Source organism: Talpa occidentalis, unplaced genomic scaffold, assembly GCF_014898055.3.
Source record: "Talpa occidentalis isolate TD23 unplaced genomic scaffold, MPIMG_talOcc4v2.1 talOcc4.16, whole genome shotgun sequence".
Classification (NCBI taxonomy): Eukaryota; Metazoa; Chordata; class Mammalia; order Eulipotyphla; family Talpidae; genus Talpa; species Talpa occidentalis.
Window position 1 is genome coordinate 48,045,858 of NW_023601653.1, and position 26,363 is coordinate 48,072,220.

A 26,363-nucleotide genomic window follows, 5' to 3' on the forward strand; every position below is an offset into this window, starting at 1 on the left:
TTATTATTGTCAGTAGAAGTATATAATGCTATATACTTTTTACTCATCTTTCTGCTACGGCTCCCAAATTGTGCCATACTCTGAATGTGTAGGGAATTTCAGTTCTTTTAAAAAGGCCATTTTGCTTAATTTTCTTTTTTTATTAGCCTTGATCATATGGCTAATAAACTAGAAGGATATGCATAAAATTGAAAGACAATGGGTCTGGAATTCTGTGCAGTATATATCTGATTCATGTCTTTTCAGGGCAATAAATATTTTAAACAAGGAAAATACGATGAAGCAATTGAATGCTACACCAAAGGCATGGATGCTGATCCGTATAACCCGGTGTTACCAACAAACAGAGCATCTGCATACTTTAGATTGAAAAAGTAAGGCTTGTGAATATTTTATGGAAATATATGAACACTGAGTTTAAAAAAAAATCTTTCATGATACAGTATGGGAAAAATTGAAAATATGCATATCTTTGCAATTGCAAGTTATTACAACTTACTCCTTTTTATTGTTTTGTCGTTTTAAACACTTTGATGCTCAAACTATGTCCCTTAACTCACTTTACTTTTACCTCTAAAAATTGAATAATGGTATTCCTTATCTAATTCATAAAAGAAAAATTCAGAGGGGTAAATTTTTTTAGAAATTAATTTCCTTCCATTTTTTGAAGACCTGTCTGCTGTTTAACACAGAGAAAGAATATCACTAGTGACAAATTTATTTACTTTTAAGTCATAACTGACTTTTTAAATATATATATTGGTGAAGAACATTATGTGTTATTGTCTTATCATAAGCAGGGAACTGACCAACTTATCATAAGAATTTTTTTTTAAAGATTTATTTATTTATGCATACAAGAACTGGGGTGTAAGCCAGAAGTGCAGAAGGGTGAGAAGATTCACCAGAGAGAGTAGGGAGCAGAACAGGCAGATCCACTGAAATACACTGCTGACGGGAGAAGCGGGCGAGGCAGAAGAGGTCTGCTGCACCATGTGGGTCAGCTCCCTGGCCTGCTGGGTATCGAACTTGTGCTGCAGTGGCTGGTGATAGCCTGACTCACTGTCTTTAATCCCTATGCCACCAGAGAGGCCCAATCATAAGATTTTTTTTAAAGACATACAACCTATCAAAGGTGACTTTTACTGTCTTAATTATATTTTAATTCTTATTTGAAAGTACAAATTACATTGTGTCTGAATTTTCACTATTTAAACAGCATGTTTTTCGGTCTTTAAGAAGTATGATGTCAATACCCTGACAAATTTTTATAATATTAGTATCTACAATATATGTAAATTATGAAGAATAATTTTATTTATTTATTTATTTTTAAATAATAAATTTTATTTTTATATTCCCCATACAATTGCAACCCCCCCATTCTGATCCCAATCCCTCCCCTCCCGCCCCCCCACCCCCTCAAAAGTGTCTCTGTTTCATAGTTTTTTGTTGATTTTGATTTTCACTTTCTTACAGTTATTCATTTTCCTGGTCCTTTATTTAAGTTTTCTAGATTCCTGCTATGAGTGAGACCATCCGGTATTTTTCTTTTTCTTTTTGGCTTATTTTGCTGAGCATGATCCCTTCCAGCGCCATCCATGTTGCTGCAAATTGCATGTGTTTATCTTTTTTGAATGCTGAGTAATATTCCATGGTGTATATGTACCACATCTTCTTGATCCAGTCATCTATTTTTGGGCATTTGGGCTGTTTCCAAAGCTTAGCTATTGTAAATAGTGCTGCTATAAACATAGGGGTGCAGGTGTTCTTTGGAATTGATGTTTCTGTGTCCTTTGGGTAAATACCTAAGAGTGGAATTGCTGGATCATATGGAAGCTCTATGTTTAGTAGGTCCAGAAATCTCCACACAGCTCTCCATAGTGGCTGGACCAGTTTGCACTCCCACCAACAGTGCAGAAGAGTTCCTTTTTCTCCACACCCTCGCCAACATTTGTTGTTGCTTGTTTTTTTAATATGTGCCATTCTCACTGGTGTAAGATGGTATCTCATGGTAGTTTTGATTTGCATTTCCCTGATTACAAGTGATGTTGAACATTTTTTCATATGCCTGTTGGCCATTTGCATTTCCTCTTCAGAGAAGTTTCTTTTTAGCTCTTCTGCCCATTTTTTGACTGGATTATTTTCTTTGTTGTTGTTGAGTCTCATCAACTCTTTGCAGATTTTTGTGATCAGTCCTTTATCATTAGTGTTGTGTGCAAAAATGTTCTCCCAGTTGGTGGGGTTTCTCTTTGTTTTTGTTATTGTCTCTTTTGCTGTGCAGAAGCTCTTTAATTTGATGTAGTCCCAGCTGTTTATCTTTGCCTTCACTATCACTGCTTTGGGTGATGTGTCTGTAAAGATGTCTTTGATGTGCAAATCACGTAGTGTTTCGCCTATATTTCCTTCTATATATTTTATGGTTTCAGGTCTTATGTCTAGTTCTTTAATACATTTTGAGTTGATTTTTGTGTATGGTGTGAGGTAGTGGTCAAGCTTCATTCCTTTGCATGTGGCGACCCAGTTTTCCCAGCACCATTTATTGAACAAACTTTCTTTGCTCCAATGCATAGTCTTTGCTCCTTTGTCAAAGATTAGTTGACCATAAATCTGTGGGTTTATTTCTGGATTTTCTATTCGATTCCATTGGTCTGTATGTCTGTTCTTGTTCCAATACCATGCAGTTTTGATGATTATGGCTTTGTAGTATAGTTTGAAGTCTGGCAGTGTGATGCCTCCATTCCCTTCTTTTTTTTTCAGGAGAGCTTTGGCTATTCGGGTTTTTTTGTGATTCCATATGAATTTCATCAATAATTGTTCTATTTCTTTGAAGAATGACATTGAAATTTTGATTGGAATAGCATTGAATCTGTATATTGCTTTTGGTAGGATGGCCATTTTAATAATGTTTATTCTTCCAATCCATGAGCAGGGCATGTCTTTCCATTTCTTTGTGTCTTCTTCTATTTCTTTTAACAGTGTTTTATAGATTTCATGAAGAATAATTTTAAATAAACCCAGATGAACCCATCACCCAGTTTAAGAACTATAACATTACTGTTATCTTTGGAACTACTTTGTTACTACTTTCCTAAATGATCTTTGCCTCCCTCTCAGTAAACTGCTGTCATGAATTGTATACTTAATATTTTGATTTAAAAAATAAAGTATGGGGCCTCCCCGGTGGCACAGCGGTTGAGCACTGGGCTGCGAAGCTGCCTCTGCAGCACCGGTTTGATTCCCGGCCAGCCGGCGAGGGTCCCACATGGTGTATAGACCTCGCCTGCCACGCCCGCTGCTCCCCTCAGCAGTGTATTTTGTCAGTCTGCCTGTTCTGCTCCCCGCTCTGGTGAATTCTCTCACCCTCCCATGCTTCTGACCGTACCCAGTGCTTGTATAAATAAATAAATAAATCTTATAAAAAAAAAAGTATGTATTCCAAAATAATTTATTGATTTGCTTATTTTTTTTTAAGATTTTTTTTTTTAATGCAAGAACTGGGGTATAGGCCAGAGGTGCGGAAGGGTGAGAGAATTCACCAGAGACAGAGTGGGGAACAGAACAGGCAAATGGACCAAAAACACTGCTGAGAGGAGCAGCGGGTGAGACAGGAGAGGTCTGCTGCGCCATGTGGGTATCTCCCTGGCGGCTGGGAATCAAACCCGCACTGCAGAGGCTGCGCACAGCTTCACAGCGCTGTGCTCAACCTGCTGCGCCACTGGGAAGGCCCCAGATTTGCTTATTTTTGAACTTTAATTATAACATACTGAATGTAGTCTTCTGTGTCTTGCCTATTTCTTTGATTACTGTACTGCTCAGATTTATATTTTGCATATATAGTTGTATCTCTGTATTTTCACTGTTATGTACAGTTCCTTTTAAGGAATGTACCATTATGTAGCAACCCTCCTGTTGCTGGGTTGTTGGTTGGTTCCTTCTTTTCTTCTCCTCCCTCCCCTACTCTCCTCCTCTCTCTACCTCCTGCTCTCTTTTCTTTCCTTATCTGAAATAGTGATACTATGAACATTTTTGTACATGTTTCCCAATGCTGGATCATGGGGTATATACATGTTCTACTTTACATGGTGGTTACTAGTTATTACACAAATAGTTGTACAAGTTTGTTCCATTTAGTATAAAAGAAAGCTTGTTCTGGATTTTTACCAATGCTGGTATAATAGAACTTCTTAATCTAGTGGATCTAAAATGGCAGCATTCTCTGGCCTTAATTTAAATTTTAACAGTGGTCTCACTCATAGCAGGAATTTAGAAAACCTGAATAAGAGACCAGGAAAAATACTAATCAATACAACGTAAAAATCAAAATCAACAAGCATCTATAAACCAGAGACACACTACCGGGAAGCGGGGGCGGTGGCGGGGGGTGCAGGGGTGCACGTGTGCGCGCTATGGAGAATATAACCAAAATGAAAATGCATACATAGTGCAAAGATGAAAAATGATGTAAGAATTATATAAAATAAAATATTAAAAAAAATAAATTTTAACAAATTTCTTATCAGGTTCAGTAACATATTTACTCACTACTTTTTTGTGTGAAATGTGTACTTTTGCCCATTTTCTGTTGCCCTGATTTTCTGTTAAGTTTTAAGACACCATTTTTGGGCACTAATCCTTTAGTCTTTATACTAATTATATTTTCCCAATTTGTAGCTTCTTATTCTATGAAGTCTTGATGTACAGAAATTCTTTTTTTTTTTTTTTTTTTAAGATTTTTATTGATTGATACATACAAGCACTGGGTATAGTCAGAAGCGCAGGAGGGTGAGAGAATTCACCAGAGCCAGAGCGGGGAGCAGAGCAGGCAGAAGGACCCAGGTACACTGCTGAGGGGAGCAGTGGGCGGCAGGAGAGGTCTGCGCACCATGTGGGACCCTCCTCTGGTGGCCGGGGAGCAGCCGGGGATTGAACCGGTGCTGCAGAGGCTGCGGGCAGCTTTGCAACCCAGCGCTCAACCACTGCGCCACCAGGGAGGCCCTGTACAGAAGTTCTTAATTGTAATATTTCAATTAATTTTTTTAAAGATTTACACTTTAAAAAAATGACTTGTTCAGAAAAGTTTCCTTCTGTGAGTTCGTAAGTCTCCTATTTTTTTCCCAAAGGTTTTTATGTTTTTCACATTCAAGTCATTTTATATATGCTGAAGATAGGATTCCGATTTCATTGCTTTCCATATGAGTATTCAGATAGCTCCAGTCCTTTTTATTCAATATCCTTACTTTCCCCATGGAGCTATCATGCCACCATTGCCAAATGTCAAGTTTGAATGGATCTCATTCTCATCTCTCTATTCTTTATATTGGTCTGTTGTCTGTTCCTGTACTTGTTCCATACTGTCTTCAACCACTATAGCCTTAAATTATAATAATCTTAATATTTGACATAGGCTATCTTCTCTTTTTATTCTTCAGTAATGTCTTTTGTATTCATGAACATTTGCTTATCAATATAATTAATTTTAGGATCATTGTGTCAAATTCCTTGAAAAATTCTATTGGGATTATAATTACAGTTGCATTGGATTTATAGATAAGCTTGGAGAGGATTATATTATGTTACTGTGCCTTACTATATAGGAATATGTGATATTTCCACTCAAGTTGTCATTAAAGTCTTTGGAGATTATCTTGCAGTTTTCTGCATATGGGTCTTGCACATCTTTTGTTAGATTTTTGCTGCTGAAGGCAGCCACTTGGCCAAGCCTTCATTATTTTTAACAATATGTCTAGATTGTTTTGTGCTTTTTAGGTATACTGTCATGTCATCTGAGAGTGTCTAGTCTTTTTCCACTGTTTTTTCTTTCTTGTGTTGTTGCAGTGGCCAGGATTCTAGTACAGTACAGAAAAAGAGCAGTGATTCTTATTCCTTTATTTAAGGAGAATGTTACTTGCATCTCAACATCAAGAATTACCGTTTTTTAGTAGGCTTGACTGTAAAAGGGAGTTGGGAAGCAAGCCTCATTTGGGAGATAAAAGCCCACTTTCAGGGATTTCAGAAACAAATTCAGAAGTTTAGGTTTAATGAGAGATTTTTGTTTTAAACTTTATTCTCATTTTTTGAAATTGCAGGTTTGCTGTTGCTGAATCTGATTGTAATTTAGCCGTTGCCTTGAATAGAAGTTATACAAAAGCCTATGCAAGACGAGGTGCTGCTCGATTTGCTTTGCAAAAATTAGAGGATGCCAAGAAAGGTATTAATATTTTCCCAAGTTGTCATATCTAAAAAATTCTTTAATAGTTTAACAAATACTCTACAAGGAATACTAGATAGTCACAATTACTGTCAGAGAGGTTTCTGTATTTGAATAATGCTCATTTTTGCAATTTAAAAGGTATCTTGATATTTTGGGAAAGAATGTGTTATTTGCTACCAGGCAGACTTTAGTTCAAATTCTCTTTCCAACATGTGTTGCTTGTGTGACCAGGGGAAGCTTACTTGTCTTCTCTGAGTTTTAATTTCTCCTCTTTATTTTAAAGATTTATTTATTTATTTTATACAAGAACTGGGGTACAGGTCAGAAGCGCAGGAGGGTGAGAGAATTCATCAGAGCCAGAGCCGGGAGCAGAACAGGCAGACAGAGCAAAGACACTGCTGCGGGGAGCAACAGGCGAGGCAGGAGAGGTCTGCTGCGCCATGTGGGGTTCTCCCTGGCTGGCAGGGAATCAAACTGGTGCTGCAGAGGATGTGGACAACTTCGCGGCGCGACACTCAACCACTGTGCCACCGGGGAGGCTCAATTTCTCTTCTTTAAAATAGGGATTAAAACATGTTTTGGCTTTTGTGAGGCTAGGCATAATTCATATAAGCTCTTAATATATTTTCATTTTTTGAAGATTCTGATCCTTGTACTAGTCCCTAAAATAGGTCTATATAGTATAAATCACAAAATATGAAGAAAACTGATGTCTAATAGAATTTTGGTGCTTCTTAGTTTTATGATGCACAGTTTTTAATAGCAAGTATCTTCCCAGGGTTGGCAGAAGAAGGTGGTTTGTCACAGGGTTCTGTCAGGGTTTTGCTGTCCTGTGCATGAATCCAGTAGCCTAATTTGGAATTTCTTAGTTCCTTTCAGTTTTGCTTTAGAATAGTTGTCTATATGTCACATGTAGCAAATGGCTATTGTTTGTGCAGTATTTTTGATGAGACTTGTAAAAATTCTTTATCTTCTGTTTTACTCAGATTATGAGAAAGTGTTAGAACTGGAACCAAATAACTTTGAAGCAACAAATGAATTGAGGAAAATTAATCAGGTAAACTGTAGTTATTTAAAGTAAATGTATTATTTATTACCATTATTTGGTGAAATAAGTTTTCTGCATAGAATTTGTTCTGTCGATTACTTAATGTAGACATTTTTCTAGCTTTAATTCTTTGTACCACAGAATTTTACTAAATTGTAAGCTAGAGGTAATATAATAGTATTTAAGGATCCTTAATCATGTTGAAAAGTTGTCTGAGATTTTTAGAACTGCTGATACTTTTTAGAACTGCTGATACCTTTCCTTAGAAGGCAGAATTATTTTTTATTTAGCCTCTAATTGTTCTCATTTTGAACCTGGTGCTTTGTTTTTGTACTAAACTTTTGCATGTTTCTTTGATTTGTGATTTTTAAGTTGCTCCATCTTTTTAGCTTATATCTTTATAGCTTATGACAAAAACAATACTAACATTTTAACAGCAAGAAAATTGTGTGAACTTTGCTATTAAATGGTACTGACCAATTAATTACATATTAATTTCACTCTGCTGTTGAGTCAGAGTTATAATTATTTGCCATCTGTTGAAACTTTGAGAAAAAAGTGACAATGATTGGGGGAAATCTGCTTCTAAAATTGTCATGATTTATTGCATATAAAAATTGTTGGTAAATATATATCAACTTGATTATAATTGTGAACTATATTATATATTTTGTTAGGTAAAATAATAAGTAAATATTAAATTTTAGAAGTTTAGTGTTTTATCTTTGAAAATCATTCTTAGAATGCATTGTCCTGGCTCATAGAAATTCACAAAATTTGTTGCAAAAAATAAATGAGTATCTACCTCTATTGACTATTAAATACTTTAATTGGAATAAGGTACACATTAACTTTATATTTTTTGCTTTATATTTTAATTAGGAAGCCTGAATAAGTCATAAATATTTGTTACTTAAAATGTGGCAGAAATTCTCATGGATTTGAATAATATTTTAATATCAAATATATATGTATCTTGCATTACTTGTTTTATTTTAGATGATACTATGTCTCCTAGGTTTTAAATTCCCAAGAAAACTCATATCCAAAGGAGGTTGATACTGTGATTAAGTCATCGCACGAAGAGGGAAAACAAACTGAAGAGCAACAGAATAAACAGCGGGCTATCTCAGAAAAGGATCTGGTAATCCAGAGAGGGATTCCAACATAAAATACACACACACACACATATTTATGTATGTGTATGTTTTGTTGAGAGGTTGTTTTAAGTTTCTTGTATATTATTTAAGTCTTCTCTAATAACTATATTAAAATTCTCTATAGTAAGAACTAAAATATTCTAAAACCTCTCGAGCCTACTAATTCAAAATTTGAGTAATTGATGATAGTACATACTTAAAAAACATACTTAAGGGAACAAATTACTTTTTTTTTTTTTTAAAGATTTATTTATTTATGCATGCAAGAACTTGGGTGTAGGCCAGAGGTGTGGCTGGTGAAAGCATTCATCAGAGACAGAGTGGGGAGCAGAACAGGCCTATCTACTGAATTATACTGCTGAGGGGAGCAGCGGGTGAGAAAGGAGAAGTTTGCTGCACCATATGGGTTAGCTCCCTGTCTGGAGATCGACTCAGGCTGCAGTGGTTGGCAATAGCTTGTTAATTCCTGCGATTTAACCCCTGCCACCAGGGAGGCCCAGGAACAAATTTACTTTTGAGTATTTTAATCACATGGTTTAAATTTAACATGCAAATAAATTACAGTTCATTCTTTTTTTTTGAGATTTATTTATTTATGCATACAAGAGCTGGGGCACAGGCCAGAGATTGTGGGGAAGGGGGGTGTGAGGATCCACCAGAGACAGAGTGGGGAAAAGAACAGGCAGATTGACTGAAAGACACTGCTGAGGGGAGCAGCGGGCAAGACAGGAGAGGTCTGCTACGCCATGTGGGTTTCTCCCTGGCCGGCCAGGGATTGAACTCGTTCTGTAGAGGCTGCAGATTGCTTCATAGTGTGGTGCCCAACTGCTTGTGCCACCAGGGAAGCCCGAGTCCATTCTTAATTACAATATTTTTTCATTAATACACAAGGACTATTTCTGATCAAAAATTTTATTTTATTTTTTTTAAGATTTATTTATGTATGGAAGAACTGGGGTTGAGGCCAGAGGTGCGGGAGGTGAGAGGATTCACCAGAGACAGAGCAGGGAACAGAATAGGCAGACTGACTGAAATACACTGCTGAGGGGAGCAGTGGGTGGGACAGGAGAGGTCTGCTGCACCATGTGGTCCCTGGCTGGCTGGGGGATTGAACTCGTACTGCAGAGGCTGCAGACAGCTTCACAGTGCTGCACTCAACCCCTTGCACCACCAGGGAGGCCCCCCAAAATACCTTTAGAAATCCTGAGTTTATCATGCAATTTGTAGCAACATGGATGGAGCTGGAAGGGATCATGTTCAGCAAAATAAGCCAGAAAGAAAAAGAAAAATACCAGATGGTCTCACTTATAGCAGGAATTTAGAAAACCTAAATAAGGGACCAAGAAAAAGACTAATTATAACAAAGTAAAAATCAAAATCAACAAGCAACTATAAACCAGAGACCCACTATGGGGGTGGGGGGAGGAGTAGCATCAAAACATGGGGGGTGGGAATTGTATGAGGACTATAACCAAGATGAAAATGCATACATTGTGCAAAATGAAAAATGATGTAAAGAATATATAAAATTAAAAAAATTGGAAAAAAAATTACCACATGGAAACAATAACAGGGTAGAAAACATGTCATAACTGTAACTAAAAATTGTCACCCAAGCAGTTGTGCAGATTTTGGGTTTATGGAGGCAAGACTTGAAGGCACAGATAAGTAATGAGAGAAACGGAGGTCCCCCTCATACAGTCATGTGACATACTGCAAATTTTCAACAGAGGATAATGGACTAAGTATAGTAAAATGCAACAGAGTGATGATGACAATGGTGATAAATCAGGAAATGGAAAAAAATACATGAGAAGCAGCTACATTTTAATCTTTAGGAAATTTTTTTTTTTTTTTTTTTTTTAGAGGCATGTTTTATTTATTTGTTTGTTTGTTTTTTGTTTATACAAGCACTGGGTACAGTCAGAAGCGCGGGAGGGTGAGAGGATTCACCAGAGCCAGAGCGGGGAGCAGAGCAGGCAGAAGGACCGAAGCACACTGCTGAGGGGAGCAGTGGGCGGCAGGAGAGGTCTGCGCGCGCCATGTGGGACCCTCCTCCAGTGACCGGGGAGCAGCCGGGGATTGAACCGGCGCTGCAGAGGCTGCTGGCAGCTTCGCAACCCAGCGCTCAACCGCTGCGCCACCGGGGAGGCCCAGGAAATAATTTTAAATGAAGCAGAAATGTCAAAGAAAAATATAATGCTATCAAAGATTTTAAGCTGTAACAAATTCACAATATTGTATTTGTATGTGAAGGAAAAGTTTCAGATATTCTGTAACAATGTAGATGTAAAGTATAAAGACTTAAATCATGTTCCAGAGAGGTTGATAAATATGGAAGATAAATGATAGATGTAAAAGGCATATCTTTATGTAGTTGAGGAGAACATTCAAGCAGTAGAGCACTGTGGGCAAGAGTACTCAAAAATCTGGGCCTCCCTGGTGGCCTAGGGGTTAATTCTCAGCATTGTCACTGTAATAACCTGCTTTTGATCCCCGGCCAGGGAGCTGACCCACATGGCGCAAGATTACTGTTACTGTCTGTCTCACCCACTGCTCCCCTTAGCAGTGTATTTCAGTACACTGCTCCCTACTCTGTCTCTGGTGAATCCTCTCACCCACCACACCTCTGGCCTATACCCCAGTTCTTGTATGCATAAATAAATAAAAGTAAGTCTTTAAAAAAAAGTGCTCAAAAATGTAAGCTCACATCTGGTCTCTATTTCAGCCACCCTTATAACACACAAGGCAGCAACATTGAGCAACATATTTATTTTCTCTACAACTCCTGTCACCATTTTAGACATATGCACAATAGTACTATTTCTTAGAGAATTTTTGTGAACACTAAATATGATAGTACCTATAAGGTAATTAAAACATACTCTTTGGTGGTTCACATTCCACTCAGTTTTACACTTATAAAGATAATATTTAAATTCAAAGAATAATTTTATTATCTGAAGTTCTGAATCTGAAAATTAAAGAAATTGTTTTAAATGACAGAATTAATGAAATGTGACCAATAACTGGATCAATTCAGTTTTTTAAACATCAAGAAACAAAGTGAATTTAAATTATCTCACACTAATGGACAATAAAACCTACCATTCCTATGAAGCACTATCATTTCTCTATCTTGCAAAAGGTGTTTGGTCTTAGTGTTTGTTTAAAGTAACTTTCGTAAGTTTTTATTGGTATTTCAGGAGAAATTACAAAATTCATATCACAGGAAACTGAAAGGGTAACATCCCACATTCTAGGGCCTTTGACACCCTACCTTTTGTTTTGTTGCTGTTGCTTATATTGTTCCCAAATCCTAGCAAAATGAGAAGTGGTAAGTAAGGCAGATAGGCGATATCTGACCACATATACGTGGACAGACACACCCATTCACGCGTACAAACATAAGTCAGAAAACACAGGTACTATGTCGGAGGGACAGATGTCCACTTCTCAAGTTGTACAATTACTGGGTTTTTAAACCTGAAGGGAATAGACAGGAATTCATCCTCTTGCATCAGAAAGTCCAACTGGCACTTTGTTTTTGGGGCGGGGGTGGGGTGGGGTGAGGGGCGGTTGGAGAAAGCATATTTCTTATTTACATAAGATTTTAGTTTAAAATTTTTTATGAAATCTTGCAAAAGGTGTTTGGTCTTAGTGTTTGTTTAAAGTAACTTTCGTAAGTTTTTATTGGTATTTCAGGAGAAATTACAAAAGAATTACTCATGGAGTACTCAATGTTGATTTACTTTATTGTTAATTTGTCTAATATTCATATTGTGGTAATTTGGTGAAATAAAATATTTAAAGTAAAAAAAAGAAAGAAAAATCCTGAGTTTAGGTATAATTGTCCCACAGATTACTAATAGATACTTATGAAATGATTATTGATTGTGATGAATCTGAATTTAAAGAAATACTGTACACATTCCAATATAATTTAGCTTATCTTTTGTTTATTCTAATATCCTAAGCCTGTTAGTGTTACCAAAGATTTAACGGGCTCAACAGTTTTGGTATTTTCAGAAAAATCATTAAAGCTATGAAATTCTTTCGTTTATTTTCTAATGTAATTGAAGACTTAAGATAAACTTAAGTCTACTAGACTTAATTAAAATGTGTTTTTAGATTTAAGCTTTGTGTGATATTTAATTAGTAGGATAAAGGTTAATGCTGCAAATTAATATAGTAGTATATGATTTTTTTTTTCTTTTTAGTACCAAAAAGAGAATAACACCACTAAATAAACAACCCAAATGAACATATTTTAAAACATGTATCATGGATTAGTTTTTTAACAAGTAAAATATACTTTAATTACATAGATTAGCATCCTTTTAGTTTTCTGAAGATTTGAATTCAACTGATTATTGCATACTTTTTGATCTTCATCCTTCTCTCCAAAATGATAGGGGAATGGATTTTTCAAAGAGGGGAAATATGAAAGAGCAATTGAATGCTATACTCGAGGGATAGCAGCAGATGGCACTAATGCTCTTCTTCCAGCCAACAGAGCAATGGCCTATCTGAAGATTCAGAAGTAAGTATGGGCTAGCCTTGATGATTTTTCAGGATGAAAATGGAGTTTATCTGAAATTAGTATATTAACTAAATAGCAAATTTAATTTCCTCTTGAGCATTAAAGTTTAATGAGAAAGAAGAGTGTGCTGTGTCATAGAACCAGGCATATTGTACATATTCAGTGAAGGTTAACTCCTACTGTTACAGGGCAGCCCCGATACAAAACGGGTTGCCTGACTGTGGGTCCTACCCGCATGCTCAAAAGGACTTATCAGTACTCTACTGCAGGCACACACGAAAGGTTAATAAAAGTTTTATTTACAAGGGAAGGGCAAATGAGGAAATGTACAGGGAGAAAAGTGGGAGACAAAGTTTTAAATGCGTCCTACCTGATCCGCTGATCTGGAATCCCAAATGGCACTCTGAGAGCTGGCCGCAAGCCAGGAGCCGTGAAGCCAGGAGGCGAGCGAGAGAGCGAGTCCCCCAAGGCCCACGTGTCTGGTTTTTATATCAAACCTGGCTGCTTAACTCCACCCTCAGGTCCCAGCCACCTTCCCTTTGGTGGTAACGGGATTTGTCTTTCCCAATGTCTTGATGGCTTTGGTCTGGAGTGGGGGTGGAGTCGACAAAGCCTGCATGGAATTAGCTCAGGACATCATTTCCCCCTAACACCACTAATGTTTTCCTGCTGTTAGTAGTTCACTATTAACACTGCTTTATGAATATTATTCTGAATTGATAATTAAAAAATTATTTTTAACTTCAGAACCCTTTGGGCAAAGCTTACCTGGAAGTATTTTATATTTCAATGACATTTTTGTATTTTATATTTTATTACATATTATATATTTTATATTTTATTTATATATTTTACATTTTATATTTTATAGGTATTTTATATTTCAATGACAGCAACTCCCTTTTGCTATACATACATGTATGTATTGCTGTCTTTGACATTTCTGATTAATTACACATGCAATGAAAACTTGGTCCTGTGATGTTAACCAGCTGTTTCTGGATGTCCATGGGGCCTCCATATTGGACAGCAGAAGATATTAGCTGGTGGCAGAAATTGTGTTTTATATTTCTTTGCATGACCTGTAATAATTAATACACATAGTGACAGAATGAAAAACAGTGAAGTGAATGAGTTCTGCACTGTTACAGGGATTCTGAACTCTTGCCGCCGAGGAGCCCTTTGGCCGCGTGGTGACCCCTCAGAGTAATGCTTCTGATGTGCAATTACACATGTATAGTCACAATGGAAGCCAATTACATTGAAATACAGGTTTTTAAAATACTAAGATTTTGAGAGTATGTATAAGCATATTTCAAAATGAGAAGTTAGATTTAAAATACTGGCTAGTGAAAGTTAAAAAAACTTACATCCATATTAATGTGAAAGTTTGAATAAGGACACTACAGTTTGGCATGATCTCTAACACATCTCCTTTTGGCATGATCTCTAACACATCTCCTTTGAACTAACTGATCAATGATAAGTGTGGCTAGGAAACCCCTAGGGCAACATTGATGATCAGGTTACAAATGTGATAATGTGATTTCACTCCTTGCCATTGGAGTCGCTTCTAGGGCAGAGCTGTGCTGCCGTTGGCCAGCTCTGTCACAGTGATGTCTGCAGACAGGGACACTGTAACACGGAGAGACAGCAGGCTAAGTTACTGCTGTCATGTTGAAATAGCAAGCATAAATAATACTTTGATATGTCTGTAACCTTGTAATAAGATACGAAAATACCTGAATTCTATTAGTGATAAAATCATGGTCACTAGTTTTACTTACTGTGTTTACATTTATAATTGAAAGAACATCTAAAGTTCATTTAAAAGTTAGGGAAAATAATAGTGTAATATTTTTCCTGTTCAGATTTTTAGATCTCTTAAAGGACTTCAGGTTATGAATCTGTCATAGAAATAAATTTTGATTGTGTATTTAACCTCATTAGAACTCATGGATGCAACTAGGGATATATTATTTTGATTATTCAGAGTAAAGATCATTGTGTGACTTGCTAGCTTATGAAAATCTTGATTTTTGCTATTCAAGAATATTGCACTGATTTAAAAATGTTAAGGTCTGCATTCTTAGGTTTGATTAATGCCAAGAATAATGCATTCTATTGATAATAGGTAAAAGGTTATATCTGTTAGTTTTATTGCTTTAGTTGGTAATCACATTCATGTATGACAAATAAGCAGAGCATATTAAATTAAAAGTACTATGTGAGGAAGTCCACCAATGTGGTAGCAGAGTAAAGACACTTAGCACACTTGACTTCTCCATGTACTCACAATTAAGATTGCAGCAGGACAGACCTATAAACCCCTGAAGAAAAAAACAGGTGACCACAGCACACATTGGCTGCTGTGACCTAGTGGAAATGGCTAGGGAAACTTTAAGTGAGCTTATTTATAGTGATACTGGGACAGTTTAACCCATGAAAGGGACTGTTGGCTGCTGGGTGGAAACCCTACAGGGGGTCACCCCAATGTTAGGGACTCTTGAGACTTAGCACTACACTGGATAAGAGGGTGCCTAGAGTTGGTGCCCAGGACAGGAGAACTATAAGGGCAGGGGTGCAGAGGAGAGATTGCTGACTTGAACCTGACGCGCTCATTATAAAATAGCTGGAGCCCGAGCTCGCCAAGGAGAAATTGGTGGATCATTTGTGTCTCCTCATAGAAGAGGCTTCTCCTTAAAGCCAAGTCTGCAATATTCAGAACAGCAAGTCTCTTGCTGCCACTTCACTCAGTATTAAAACCAAGATAGCAAATGAACACTTGCATAAACTAATTTAGGCACCTGTTAACAATGAGTACAAATAACCCAGAATAAGACTTTGTGCTGGGAGATAAACAAGAATAACTCATGGCCTGTAACCCTGTGTCAGCTCTAGTTCATGCCCAGTGCTGCACCAAGTGCTCAGAAATAGTCTAGAGGTGGAAGCTGACACAAGAGTATGTGAGACTCTTATACCGAGGGCCTGACCTAGAGAAGGGGATCACCATGGATACCTACCACGCGGCTCTGATACCTATAGTACAGTAGAAAGCTTGAATTCTTAATGCTCACTGGAGGTGACCCTTTACTGCCCTGGCACATTTTTATCTAATATTTCCTACTGGTACCAGTTTTCTAATTGATCAGGTTTTGCAAAGGCAATATTCTGAAAATTATCCCAATTGCAGTTCATAAAATCTAAAAATGAAGAGACAGAACTTACCACAAATGCTAGAGGAGAAATACCCTCGAGGGACTCTCAATCCAATAGAACTAAGGAACATGACAGAAGAGGAGTTCAAGGTAAAAGTTACACGAATGCGTAAGGAGCTCATTATGGAACTTAGGGACAAAAAGCAGGAACAGAATAAAGACTCAAAATATGAGGCAATTATAATTAGAAGTAATGGAACTAAGAAATACAGTAGCTAAATTAAAAAATATAGTTGAGAACCTTAACAACACAAGCAGTGGAGAGAATTAACTTGAAAGAAAAATCTAAGTCTTTTTGCTCACATAGATTTGGGAGTTGGCAATTGAAATTATTTCCATGCATGCCTTTTACATAAGAAACTTTTTATATGAGGTTTCCTATAAGCTCCTTTTTTCCAGTTGGTAATGTTATTATATTTCATAGATATGAAGAGGCTGAACAAGACTGCACACAAGCTATTTTTTTAGATGGCTCATATTCTAAAGCTTTTGCCAGAAGAGGAACTGCAAGAACATTTTTGGGAAAGTTAATTGAGGCCAAACAAGGTACAACTACATTTATAACAATTATCACTGATTTTGAGACTCCCAGGTTATAGAAGCAGAGATTTATGTAGCCTCCCCTCATTCAAGGATACAGAACTTGGAGAAGTATATTTTCCTTGTCATTTCAGATCATGAATAGGTTTGCAAATTGAAGGAATGCACATTCCATAGTGGACCTGATTACCTTTTTTTGTTTTTTTTAAAAAAGATTTATTTGTTTACATAAGCACTGGGTACATCAGAAGCGCGGGAGGGTGAGAGAATTCACCAGAGCCAGAGCAGGGAACAGAACAGGCAGACTGACAAAATACACTGCTGAGGGGAGCAGCGGGCGCGGCAGGAAAGGTCTGTTGCGCCATGTGTGACCCTCCCTGGTGGCTGGGGATCGAACCGGCACTGCAGAGGCTGTGGGCAGCTTCGCAGCCCAGCGCTCAACCGCTGCGCCACCAGGGGAGGCCCCCTGATTACCTTTTAATAGCATGCAGGACTATCTGGCAAAATTAATGACAAGTTTGAATTCTTGGTGAGAAGGAAAAAGCAAGAAAAAGGCAAGACTTAAAAAGAAAGGAAGGGCTCAGCAGGGCATAGAGGGTAATGTGAAATCAGAAAACCAGCTTAGCCTACTGTTGGTATATTGTTTCACTAGTTTCTGCTCTTCAGTTTCTTCCTTCAGTTGTCTTTAGTTTTAATTTGTTTTTCTAATTTCTTGACATAAATACTTAGATAATTGATTCTCAGCCTTTCTTCTGCCATTGAATCTAGCAGTTTCTCTCTAAGCCTGACTTCACCTGTAGACCATGCATTCTTTTTTTCTTTTAAAGATTTATTTATTTATTTATATAAGCACTGGATACAGTCAGAAGTGCGTGAGAGAATTCACCAGAGACAGAGTGGGAACAGAACAGGCAGACTGACGAAATACACTGCTGAGGGGAGCAGCGGGTGCTGCAGGAGAGCTCTGTCCCGCCATGTGGAACCCTCCCCAGGGGCCGGGGATTGAACCAGCTCTGCAGAGGCTGTTGGCAGCTTCGCAGCCCAGCGCTCAACTGCTGCGCCACCAGGGGAGGCCCCATGCATTCTTTTTTGTCGTAAAACACACATCATAATGGTAATTGTATGTGTTAACATAATGGTATGTATTACCATAATGATAATAAAATTTACATTTTAAACCATTTTTGAGCCTATGGTGGCATTAAGTACATTCACATTGTTGTGTAGCCATCACCGTTCCATTCACAGAACTTTTTCATCAAAAAGTACCCCTTAGGGCCTCCCCGGTGGCGCAGCTGTTGAGCGCTGGGTTGCGAAGCTACCCGCAGCCTCTGCAGCACTGGATCAATCCCCGGCTGCTCCCCGGTCACTGGAGGAGGGTCCCACATGGCGCGCAGACCTCTCCTGCCGCCCGCTGCTCCCCTCAGCAGTGTACTTCGGTCCTTCTGCCTGCTCTGCTCCCCGCTCTGGCTCTGGTGAATTCTCTCACCCTCCCGCGCTTCTGACTGTACCCAGTGCTTGTATAAATAAATAAATAAATAAATAAATCTTTAAAAAAAAAAAAAGTACCCCTTAAACAAAACTATCCCTTAAGCAAAAATTGTCTGTTCTCTCTCCCTCCCCCGCAGCCCCTAGTAACCACCATTCTGTTTTCTGTCTCTATAAATATGACTATTCTAGGTATGCTATGTAAGTATAATTATACACTATTTGTCGCTTTGTGTCTGACTTATTTTAGTTAGCTTAGTCTTCAGGGTTCATCCATGTTATAGCATATATCAGAACTTGATTCATTTTTCAGGCTGAATAATATTTCATTATATAGTAATCTCTTAGATATTGCCTTATATTTGTTGAGTTATCCTGTTATTTGTTAATAGTGTAAACTTTTGGTAAGTTAAATGACCTCACAGCTTCATGTGTATCATAGAATAAGAAATCCCAGGTAGTCACTGACCCAGCTCACAGTCCAGGAACTTAGGATTCTGTAGTTCTTTCCATCATCTTCAGATATGTTTCTCCTTATCCTATCAGCTGCAAACTAAAATAGGTCATCCCTCCATCTTTTCACTTACTGTGCCTGACATACTACTGATCAGGAGCAGATGAATTTTGTATGGGGATAAACTACCGGAGATGAAGAGAAGTTGCTGATCCATAACAATGCTACAGTCCTGTGCATGAGGCACTGTGCTGTTTGGTGTATTGTGGAAAGTACTTGTTGGTCTCCAACTCTGTTCTCCAGGAAGGGCATTTATTAACAGGTGTTTTTATACCTCCTTTCTTTCCCATCTGAAAGGGTTTTTCTTCTCTATATTTTCCTTAGCCATATATGAAATGATTATTGGGAATATAGTGAGGTATACATGGAAATTCATATAAAGCAGCTATAGTAGCACTCAGTGAATGTTAGTTCTTATTGCTCAGCTGTTTCCCAGCATCTTAAATAAAACTTCTTAAACTAGTCACACTTCGCTTAATGATATTTCAGTCAAAGATGGACTGCATGTATGATGGTGGTTCCGATAGGCTATATCATGAAACCTAGATGTGTAGCAGGCTGTACCACTGTGCACATATGTGCACAGTGACGAAATTGTCCCATGATGCATTTCTCAGAATGTATTTTTGTTAAGTGACACATGACTGTAAATACGGAGTTCATATCTTGAGCTCCATAAATATATTTCACTAATTAATAAAATTTCTTAAATATACTTTAGATTTTGAAACTGTTTTACTTCTGGAACCTGGAAATAAGCAAGCAGTAACTGAACTTTCCAAAATTAAAAAGGTAAGGTCATCTTTTCACCAAAATATGACCATATTTTATGAAGCAAACACAATTGTTTTATAACTAACTTGAGAATATTTTGATAGTCATGATTATATATTTTCTAGGAGTTAATTGAGAAAGGACATTGGGATGATGTCTTTCTTGATTCCACACAAAGGCATAATGTGGTAAAACCCATTGATAATCCACCTAATCCTGGATCAACTGTGAGTAAAGCACTTTTCTTTCATTCCCCCCCTTCCCGTTTAAATATGAATGCTGTATTAATAAGAGTTAGAAACAAATGTTAAATTAACAGACTCATAAAGAAATGTTGAAAGCTCCTCCCAGAGCCTTTTTTTAGAATTTTTAAATGTTCTTGAGAGTATTGAAATAATAAAATTGGGGAAAATTGAGCTATTTATAGCTCCTGGGTAATTCTTTAAGTGATTTTTAAATCAGGACCATAGATTTAAATACTTCTACATATTTTCTGATATTAAAGGAATTTGAAGCAGTTTTATGTTTCATAATAATTTGATTACTGTTTTTATTTGAGATTGGGATTATTATAGATTTGCCTCTTGTATGGGTTTAGATCTGAAATGAGCACTTAAGGCAAAAATCTAGGCCAGTTTTTTCCTGCAGTATTGGAATAAAAAGAGTATCTGGCATGAATTCAGCATTTTGCTTTTGCTGAACCTTTAAAATTATATTCATTTAAGACATACATATTGCTGTGACTCTGGTAATTTACAAGTATTGTATTTGTATAGTATTACATGTGTATAAATTGTGAAATATAAAATATGTACAGAAAAATACACAAGCTGAGATTTTAGAATAATTATAAAGCTGATATCCATGAAATCACCAAGCAGGTTAAAAAATTGAAAGGTATCAGCTCCCCCAATCTCCCTTCATGCTCATCACAGATCATGATCCTCCCCTGCCTCCTAATAGTAACCTTTGTGCATTAATGATGTCTTGAGAAAACAACTTTATAAGGCAGTCAGAGAAGATATTTTTATCCTCCTTTTACAGATGGAGATGATAAAAAGAGTCTTGAACAAATTGATTTTCATTTTCGGTAGCCTTTTAGCATCTCTCAATGCCCACACATTTGATAAAGACCATCTGTTAGGGAATTTGTAAATTGGGATTGTTTATATAGCTGTTGTCAATCAAAGGATTTGGTTTTATATGGGACTTTAATTACATTGTTTTAATTTAGTAATTATTGCCTGTCATTAGTCTCTCTCTCTTTTTTTTTTTTTTAACACAAACACAGGTCTATTCTTGTTCAGTTCTTGATAGAAAACTTGCTGATATTTCTTAGTAAAGCAAAGACCTTAGCTGAACATGATTATCCTTTAAAATAGAAGTGCTAACAGGAATCTGTTAACACGTTTACTGACAGCTTTTTATTTTATGTGCATTCATCCAGTAACACTCACTGGTTACCAGTAGGTCTTGTCTTAGCTGTGTTAATAGGACTGGTTTTAAAAAACACTTGAGTTTAGCATTTATTTCAGACTTTTAAAATTTACAGTTTCTTGAGTATTTACCTTTACGGTGGGAATGCACACTTAGAGTACCTTGAAGAAAGTTTTATTAAAAAAAAAGGACTATATGTAAACTTAAGAAATTGAAAAGGTTCAACTTCTGTAATGATTAAAATAATCAGTGAATGTTATTAAGTTAAAAATCACTATGGTTAAGTCTTACCAACTTTGTGAATATTACTTGGCAGATCTTTAATCATGGACTGTTTTTATTTGGGTCTGCTATATATTTAGACAATGAATTTAGGTTTTAATATTAGTCTGTTTCTTATAAAATATTGGTTATTCCCTGCTTTTGTTGTATTTAATCTTCAGTTAGCCCACAGTACTGCTATTGATTTGGTCTTTTTTTTTTCGTGGCATGTTCCTTTTAGGATAAAGAAAGTCCAATCTCCTTGATAAAGGGTCCAAGTCACTTTTAAAACTGTCTTTAAATAGCCCCTTCAGACTTTGTCTCTATCACTCCTCTACTTGCACTAGCCCCACTGACCTCACCTGTCCACTGCCCATGTGGAACCCTTCCTCATTGCCATTCCTCTCTGCTGCTTCTGTGAAAGCTGCCCTGGTGTTGAGTTTGTCTTCCTTTGTATTCTCTTAGCATTTTGTGCTTTCTCCCTTTTCAGTATGTATCCAGTTGCCCTGTCTTTATTTATATATATTTGTATATTTTATACTATATATATTTACATGTCTCCCCCCACTCTTTTAGATCTACCTGTGGTAAGTGCTGTGCATCTTTTTTTAAATATTCTCAAGAGTCTGACTCCTTAGTCTGTCTAGCCATCAAATTGAATATACTTAAAACTGGGATATTGGCTGTTGATTTAAAGAATTGATTTTAATTGTTTTAGAAACCACTCAAGAAGGTTGTTATTGAAGAAACTGGTAATTTGATACAGACTATTGATGTGCCAGATAGTACTACTGCTGCTACTCCAGAAAGTAAATCTATTAATCTAGCAAATGTAATAGCAACCACAGGCACTCCAAGTAAGAAGAATTCAAGTCAAGATGACCTTTTGCCCACAAGTGATATTCCAAAAGCAAAAGTTTTGAAAATAGAAGAAATCAGTGATACTTTAGCCCCACAGTGAGTAGACTCTTATTTGATAATCATCTAGAATGGTACTAATTTCACTAAAAAATTGATATTACTGATAAAATTTCCAATTTGTACTTATCATAACTTTTTGAATTGCCCAGCTTTACATGCTAGTGTTTTTTTTTTTGTTTGTTTTCCTTACCCTGAGAGGTTTTGCTTAGAGGATGATCACTACTCCTTTACCGTAGTTTTGTCGCGGGCAATTTAGAGATGTTAAAAGGAGTCTTGAACAAATTGATTTTCATTTTCAGAACTTCAGTATGTATGTTTCACTTTTATTTCAGTAATTTTTTTGACTTCTTAAAAGGAAGCTTTATAAAAAATGTAGAATTCAGGCTTTATCATTATTTCAACCATTAATATTTAAGATTATTTATGGATTCTTTAAATTTTGTTTGGAATTTAAAAAATATGTCATGTTTCCTTAATAATGAGAATAGAAAATGTATATTAAGTTTTTGAGGTATTAAATCTTCATATAGTCTTGCATGAAACTATTCATATATTCTTGTATCTATTAACATTTTTTTGTTTGTTTGTTTTTAAAACAAGATGCGGCCAGTTTTATTAAAGAAAAATTTTACATGATTTACTTTTCACCAGTCTGTTCTGGCATGCTTCTAATGATATCAGAATCACCTGGGTCAATGATAGCCAGTGTGCATACTCTGTAGTATTTTCCACACGCTGTGCCCAATTCAATATTATTACCACTGTAGTGATGGACACCAGTTTTGGCCAACATGGCGTAGTACTCTATTTCAGATTTCCTCAAGGCTGGGCAGTTGTTGGCGAGGATGACCAGTTTAGCTTTGCCTTGTCTGATCATTTTCAGAGTCTGCTTGTACCCCAGCACGTACTTTCCACTTTTCATAACAAGTTGGAGCCTAGAGTTGATCGACTCCAGCGACTTTTTCGTCTTCTTTGCGGCCACCATCTTCCTGCCTTAGATGCGGGATGGCCCCCAACCAAGAACAGCCGCCAAGATGGCCGGGGAGAGAGAAAAGTCTATTAACATTTTTTTAACTTTAAATTTTAGTAGTTCTATTTACAGAGACAGTATGGTTTGTGAGTAAGATCTTAAACTGGTAGATTTTTTTTTTTCTTTTTTTTTAAAGGAGGAAACATTTCTTCCCTTTTGTAATATCTTTCTTGAAATTCTGATCTAGAAATGGTATGCTTAAATAGTGGCCAGTCTGATAAGCCAATAGATAACAGTCATTACATAGGCAGCATGTGATGAATGTCTGTCTTGTCAAAAATGTACATGTATTTTCAGCTGAAAGAATTTAATGTGTTGTGGTTGTTTTCTGATTGTTTGATGCCTCTGTAATATTTCAGATATCAGGCCAGTTTGAAACAGGATGTATGTCAGTCTTTGAGTGAGAAGATTTCTGTAGTGGTAGATAAAACACCTGCTCATTTTACCACAGCTGTTCTTCCTCCAGTTCCTGCAAACTCATTCCAGCTTGAATCTGATTTCAGACAACTGAAAAATTCTCCAGATATGTTGTATCAGTATTTGAAGGTATGAAGGGAAGCACTAGTAGTTCTACTGTAGATAAAAGGCAGAGAACTTCTTTTGTTATTTTATAATGTGTTAATTTGCAATTTGTATATAATATGATTGTAGAAAATGCTTGTATCCCTTGAATGATGTATCTATCACCTAGACAAGACTGTTTAAGTACTTGCAACCAGGGAATATTTGGAAACTGATTCTGTGTTATATTCTCATCTAAAATAACTAAATTCTAATTTCATGTATTATAAACTTAATTCTTCATCCTTCAAAAATGGGGACAGAAGCCACAATACATCGAGTGTGCCTTCTATGTACCAAGCAGTGATCGCAATATTTAGATTCCCATTCTCTTGAAAATTAGCTTTTATTTGCTCCAAGGAAAAGAATCCAGTGATATGAAATTTATCACATAATTGATTGGCATTGTCTTTTCTAGGTATAATTATAGTAATCCTTAAATTTTGCAGTATACAATTAATTCCAAATATACTATAATTCTATTTTTTAAAGTCTGGATATTTTTATTGTTCTTTGAGAGCTTTCTCAAGTTTCCTGTCTCAGGGTGGTATATATCTGTTTGTTCATGAGATTTTTCTGACTTAAACAGAGAGATTATCTTATAGTTTTTTCATTCATCTGTCATAATTGTATTTCATTGTGTCTCCTTTATTATTTAATTACTAATGTATAGTAGTTATTCTTTGCTATATTCACCTGAGTACTTATATAATTTGCAATATGATGATTGCCATAATTTAATTTTCTAACTTTATATTTTTCCCAAGCAAATTGAACCATCCTTGTATCCTAAGTTGTTCCAGAAAAATCTAGACCCACATCTATTCAACCAAATCATTAAAATTCTGCATGACTTTTACATTGAGTAAGTTGAGTTTGTTTTTATACTTTCATATTGTGTTGCTGTTCTGTTTCTTGTCATTTGGGAAATTTAGTTCCTCTAATAGGTTACTGTCTTGTATATAGTATAATTATTGCAAAAGTTGTAAAGACATGACAAATGAAAACAATAAGAAGAGAAATGATTAAGTAGGAGGAATAATGGCTTTTCAGGTTTTTTTTTAAATAAAGTGACAAATGTTATAGTAAAATAATGTCTGTGCTACGCCTCACATTTAAGATTATTACAATTTCTTCAGTTGACTTGATATCTGTCTCTTCATTTGGGCATTTAGAATGTAGATAATATCTAGGGAAAAATGATAAATGATGACCTTATATATACCTAAGAATATTGTGGGGAGTCCTTGGTGGTGCATGGGATTAAGCACCGCACTATGAAGCAGTCCGCAGCCTCTGCAGCACGAGTTCAGTTTCCTGCTGGCCAGGGAGCAACCCACATGGCGAAGCAGACCTCGCCTGTCTTACCCGCTGCTCCCCTCAGCAGTGTATTTCAGTCAGTCTGCCTGTTCTGTTCCCCACTCTGTCTCTGGTGAATCCTCTCACCCCCCCACCCCCCGCATCTCTGGCCTGTACCCCAGCTCTTGTACACATAAATAAATAAATTTTTTAAAAAAAAAATATTGTGGGCCTCCCTGGTGGTGCAGCGGATTGAGCACAGCGCTGTGAAGCTGTCTGTGGCCTCTGTAGCAGGGGTTCAATTCCTGGCCGCCCAGGGAGATTCCCACATGGCAAGGCAGACCTATCCTGTCTCATCTGCTGCTCCCCTCAGCAAGTGCTTTCAGTCTGTCTGCCTGTTCTGCTCCCCACTCTGTCTCTGGTAAATCCTCTCACCCTCCTGCGCCTCTGGCCTGTACCCTAGCTATTGTATAAATAAAAAATAAATCTTTAAAAAAAAAAAAAAAACCTGTGTTACTGAGCAGAAAATGAACTATGAGCTACTTTTAATTAATAATTTGTTTTATACTGGAATTATTTTAGGAAAGAAAAACCATCACTCATCTTTGAAATCTTGCAAAGACTTTCTGAAATAAAAAGGTTCGATATGGCTGTGATGTTTATGTCTGAATCTGAGAAAAAAAGTAAGTTCTGTGAAAAAATTTTTTCCGTATCTGTTTATTCTTATTCCTTTATATATTGAACAAATGATAGCAAACATTCATTGAATATTTCCTGTGTACTAAGCACATATACAGTTAAATTTAATCATAATTAAGTTAATTAAATTGTATTATAATTTAAGTAAAATAAATTTTTAGTTCTGGCAACAGTCTTATGACGTATTGGTATGATTATCATTCTCTTGACTTGATCACAGAGAGGTAAAGAATTTGACCGAGGTAACTTAGCTGGAAGCCAGATCCAGATTTATAGACTTTATAATCTGGGCTCTTCTACTTGAAAATGCAGTAATAGTGTAATGGTTGAGTTCTTGCCATATGCATGGGAGGTATGACCCATTCTCTGAGAGCTAATTTCCTTGAGTTTGCTTGATTTAAGCTGAACCTCAAAGACATTTAGGACTCAGTTAGGTCAGGGGGGTTTGGAACAGCTTTAGACTGAGAGAATGACATGTGCAGGTACTTTGAGGCAGGAAAGAACAAATTGAGTTCAGAAAATTAAAACAAGTGCAGTGTAGCTGGATTGTAGAGTTAGGGCGTAATGAGTGGCAGATGATGTGCCTGAAGAATTAGATCCTTTATGTCTTCATCTTAGTCTTAAAGGGTCAGTTTTGGGGAAAAAAATAAAATCAA

General features: G+C 36.6%; 1 protein-coding gene across 2 annotated transcripts in view; it reads left to right on the forward strand.

Annotated features, from left to right (window-relative positions):
• The window catches only part of RPAP3 (RNA polymerase II associated protein 3), a 43,373-nt gene that overhangs the window by 15,042 nt on the left and 1,968 nt on the right, over positions 1-26,363 (forward strand). For both annotated transcript variants that reach the window (XM_037514167.2, XM_037514166.2), the window contains exons 5-16: positions 247-374; positions 6,090-6,211; positions 7,201-7,271; positions 8,281-8,406; positions 12,838-12,965; positions 16,608-16,729; positions 19,447-19,517; positions 19,625-19,726; positions 21,916-22,154; positions 23,508-23,694; positions 24,477-24,574; positions 25,591-25,691. In XM_037514167.2, the coding sequence (XP_037370064.1) occupies positions 247-374; positions 6,090-6,211; positions 7,201-7,271; positions 8,281-8,406; positions 12,838-12,965; positions 16,608-16,729; positions 19,447-19,517; positions 19,625-19,726; positions 21,916-22,154; positions 23,508-23,694; positions 24,477-24,574; positions 25,591-25,691 (1,495 nt within the window). The remainder of the gene's footprint in view (positions 1-246; positions 375-6,089; positions 6,212-7,200; positions 7,272-8,280; positions 8,407-12,837; positions 12,966-16,607; positions 16,730-19,446; positions 19,518-19,624; positions 19,727-21,915; positions 22,155-23,507; positions 23,695-24,476; positions 24,575-25,590; positions 25,692-26,363) is intronic.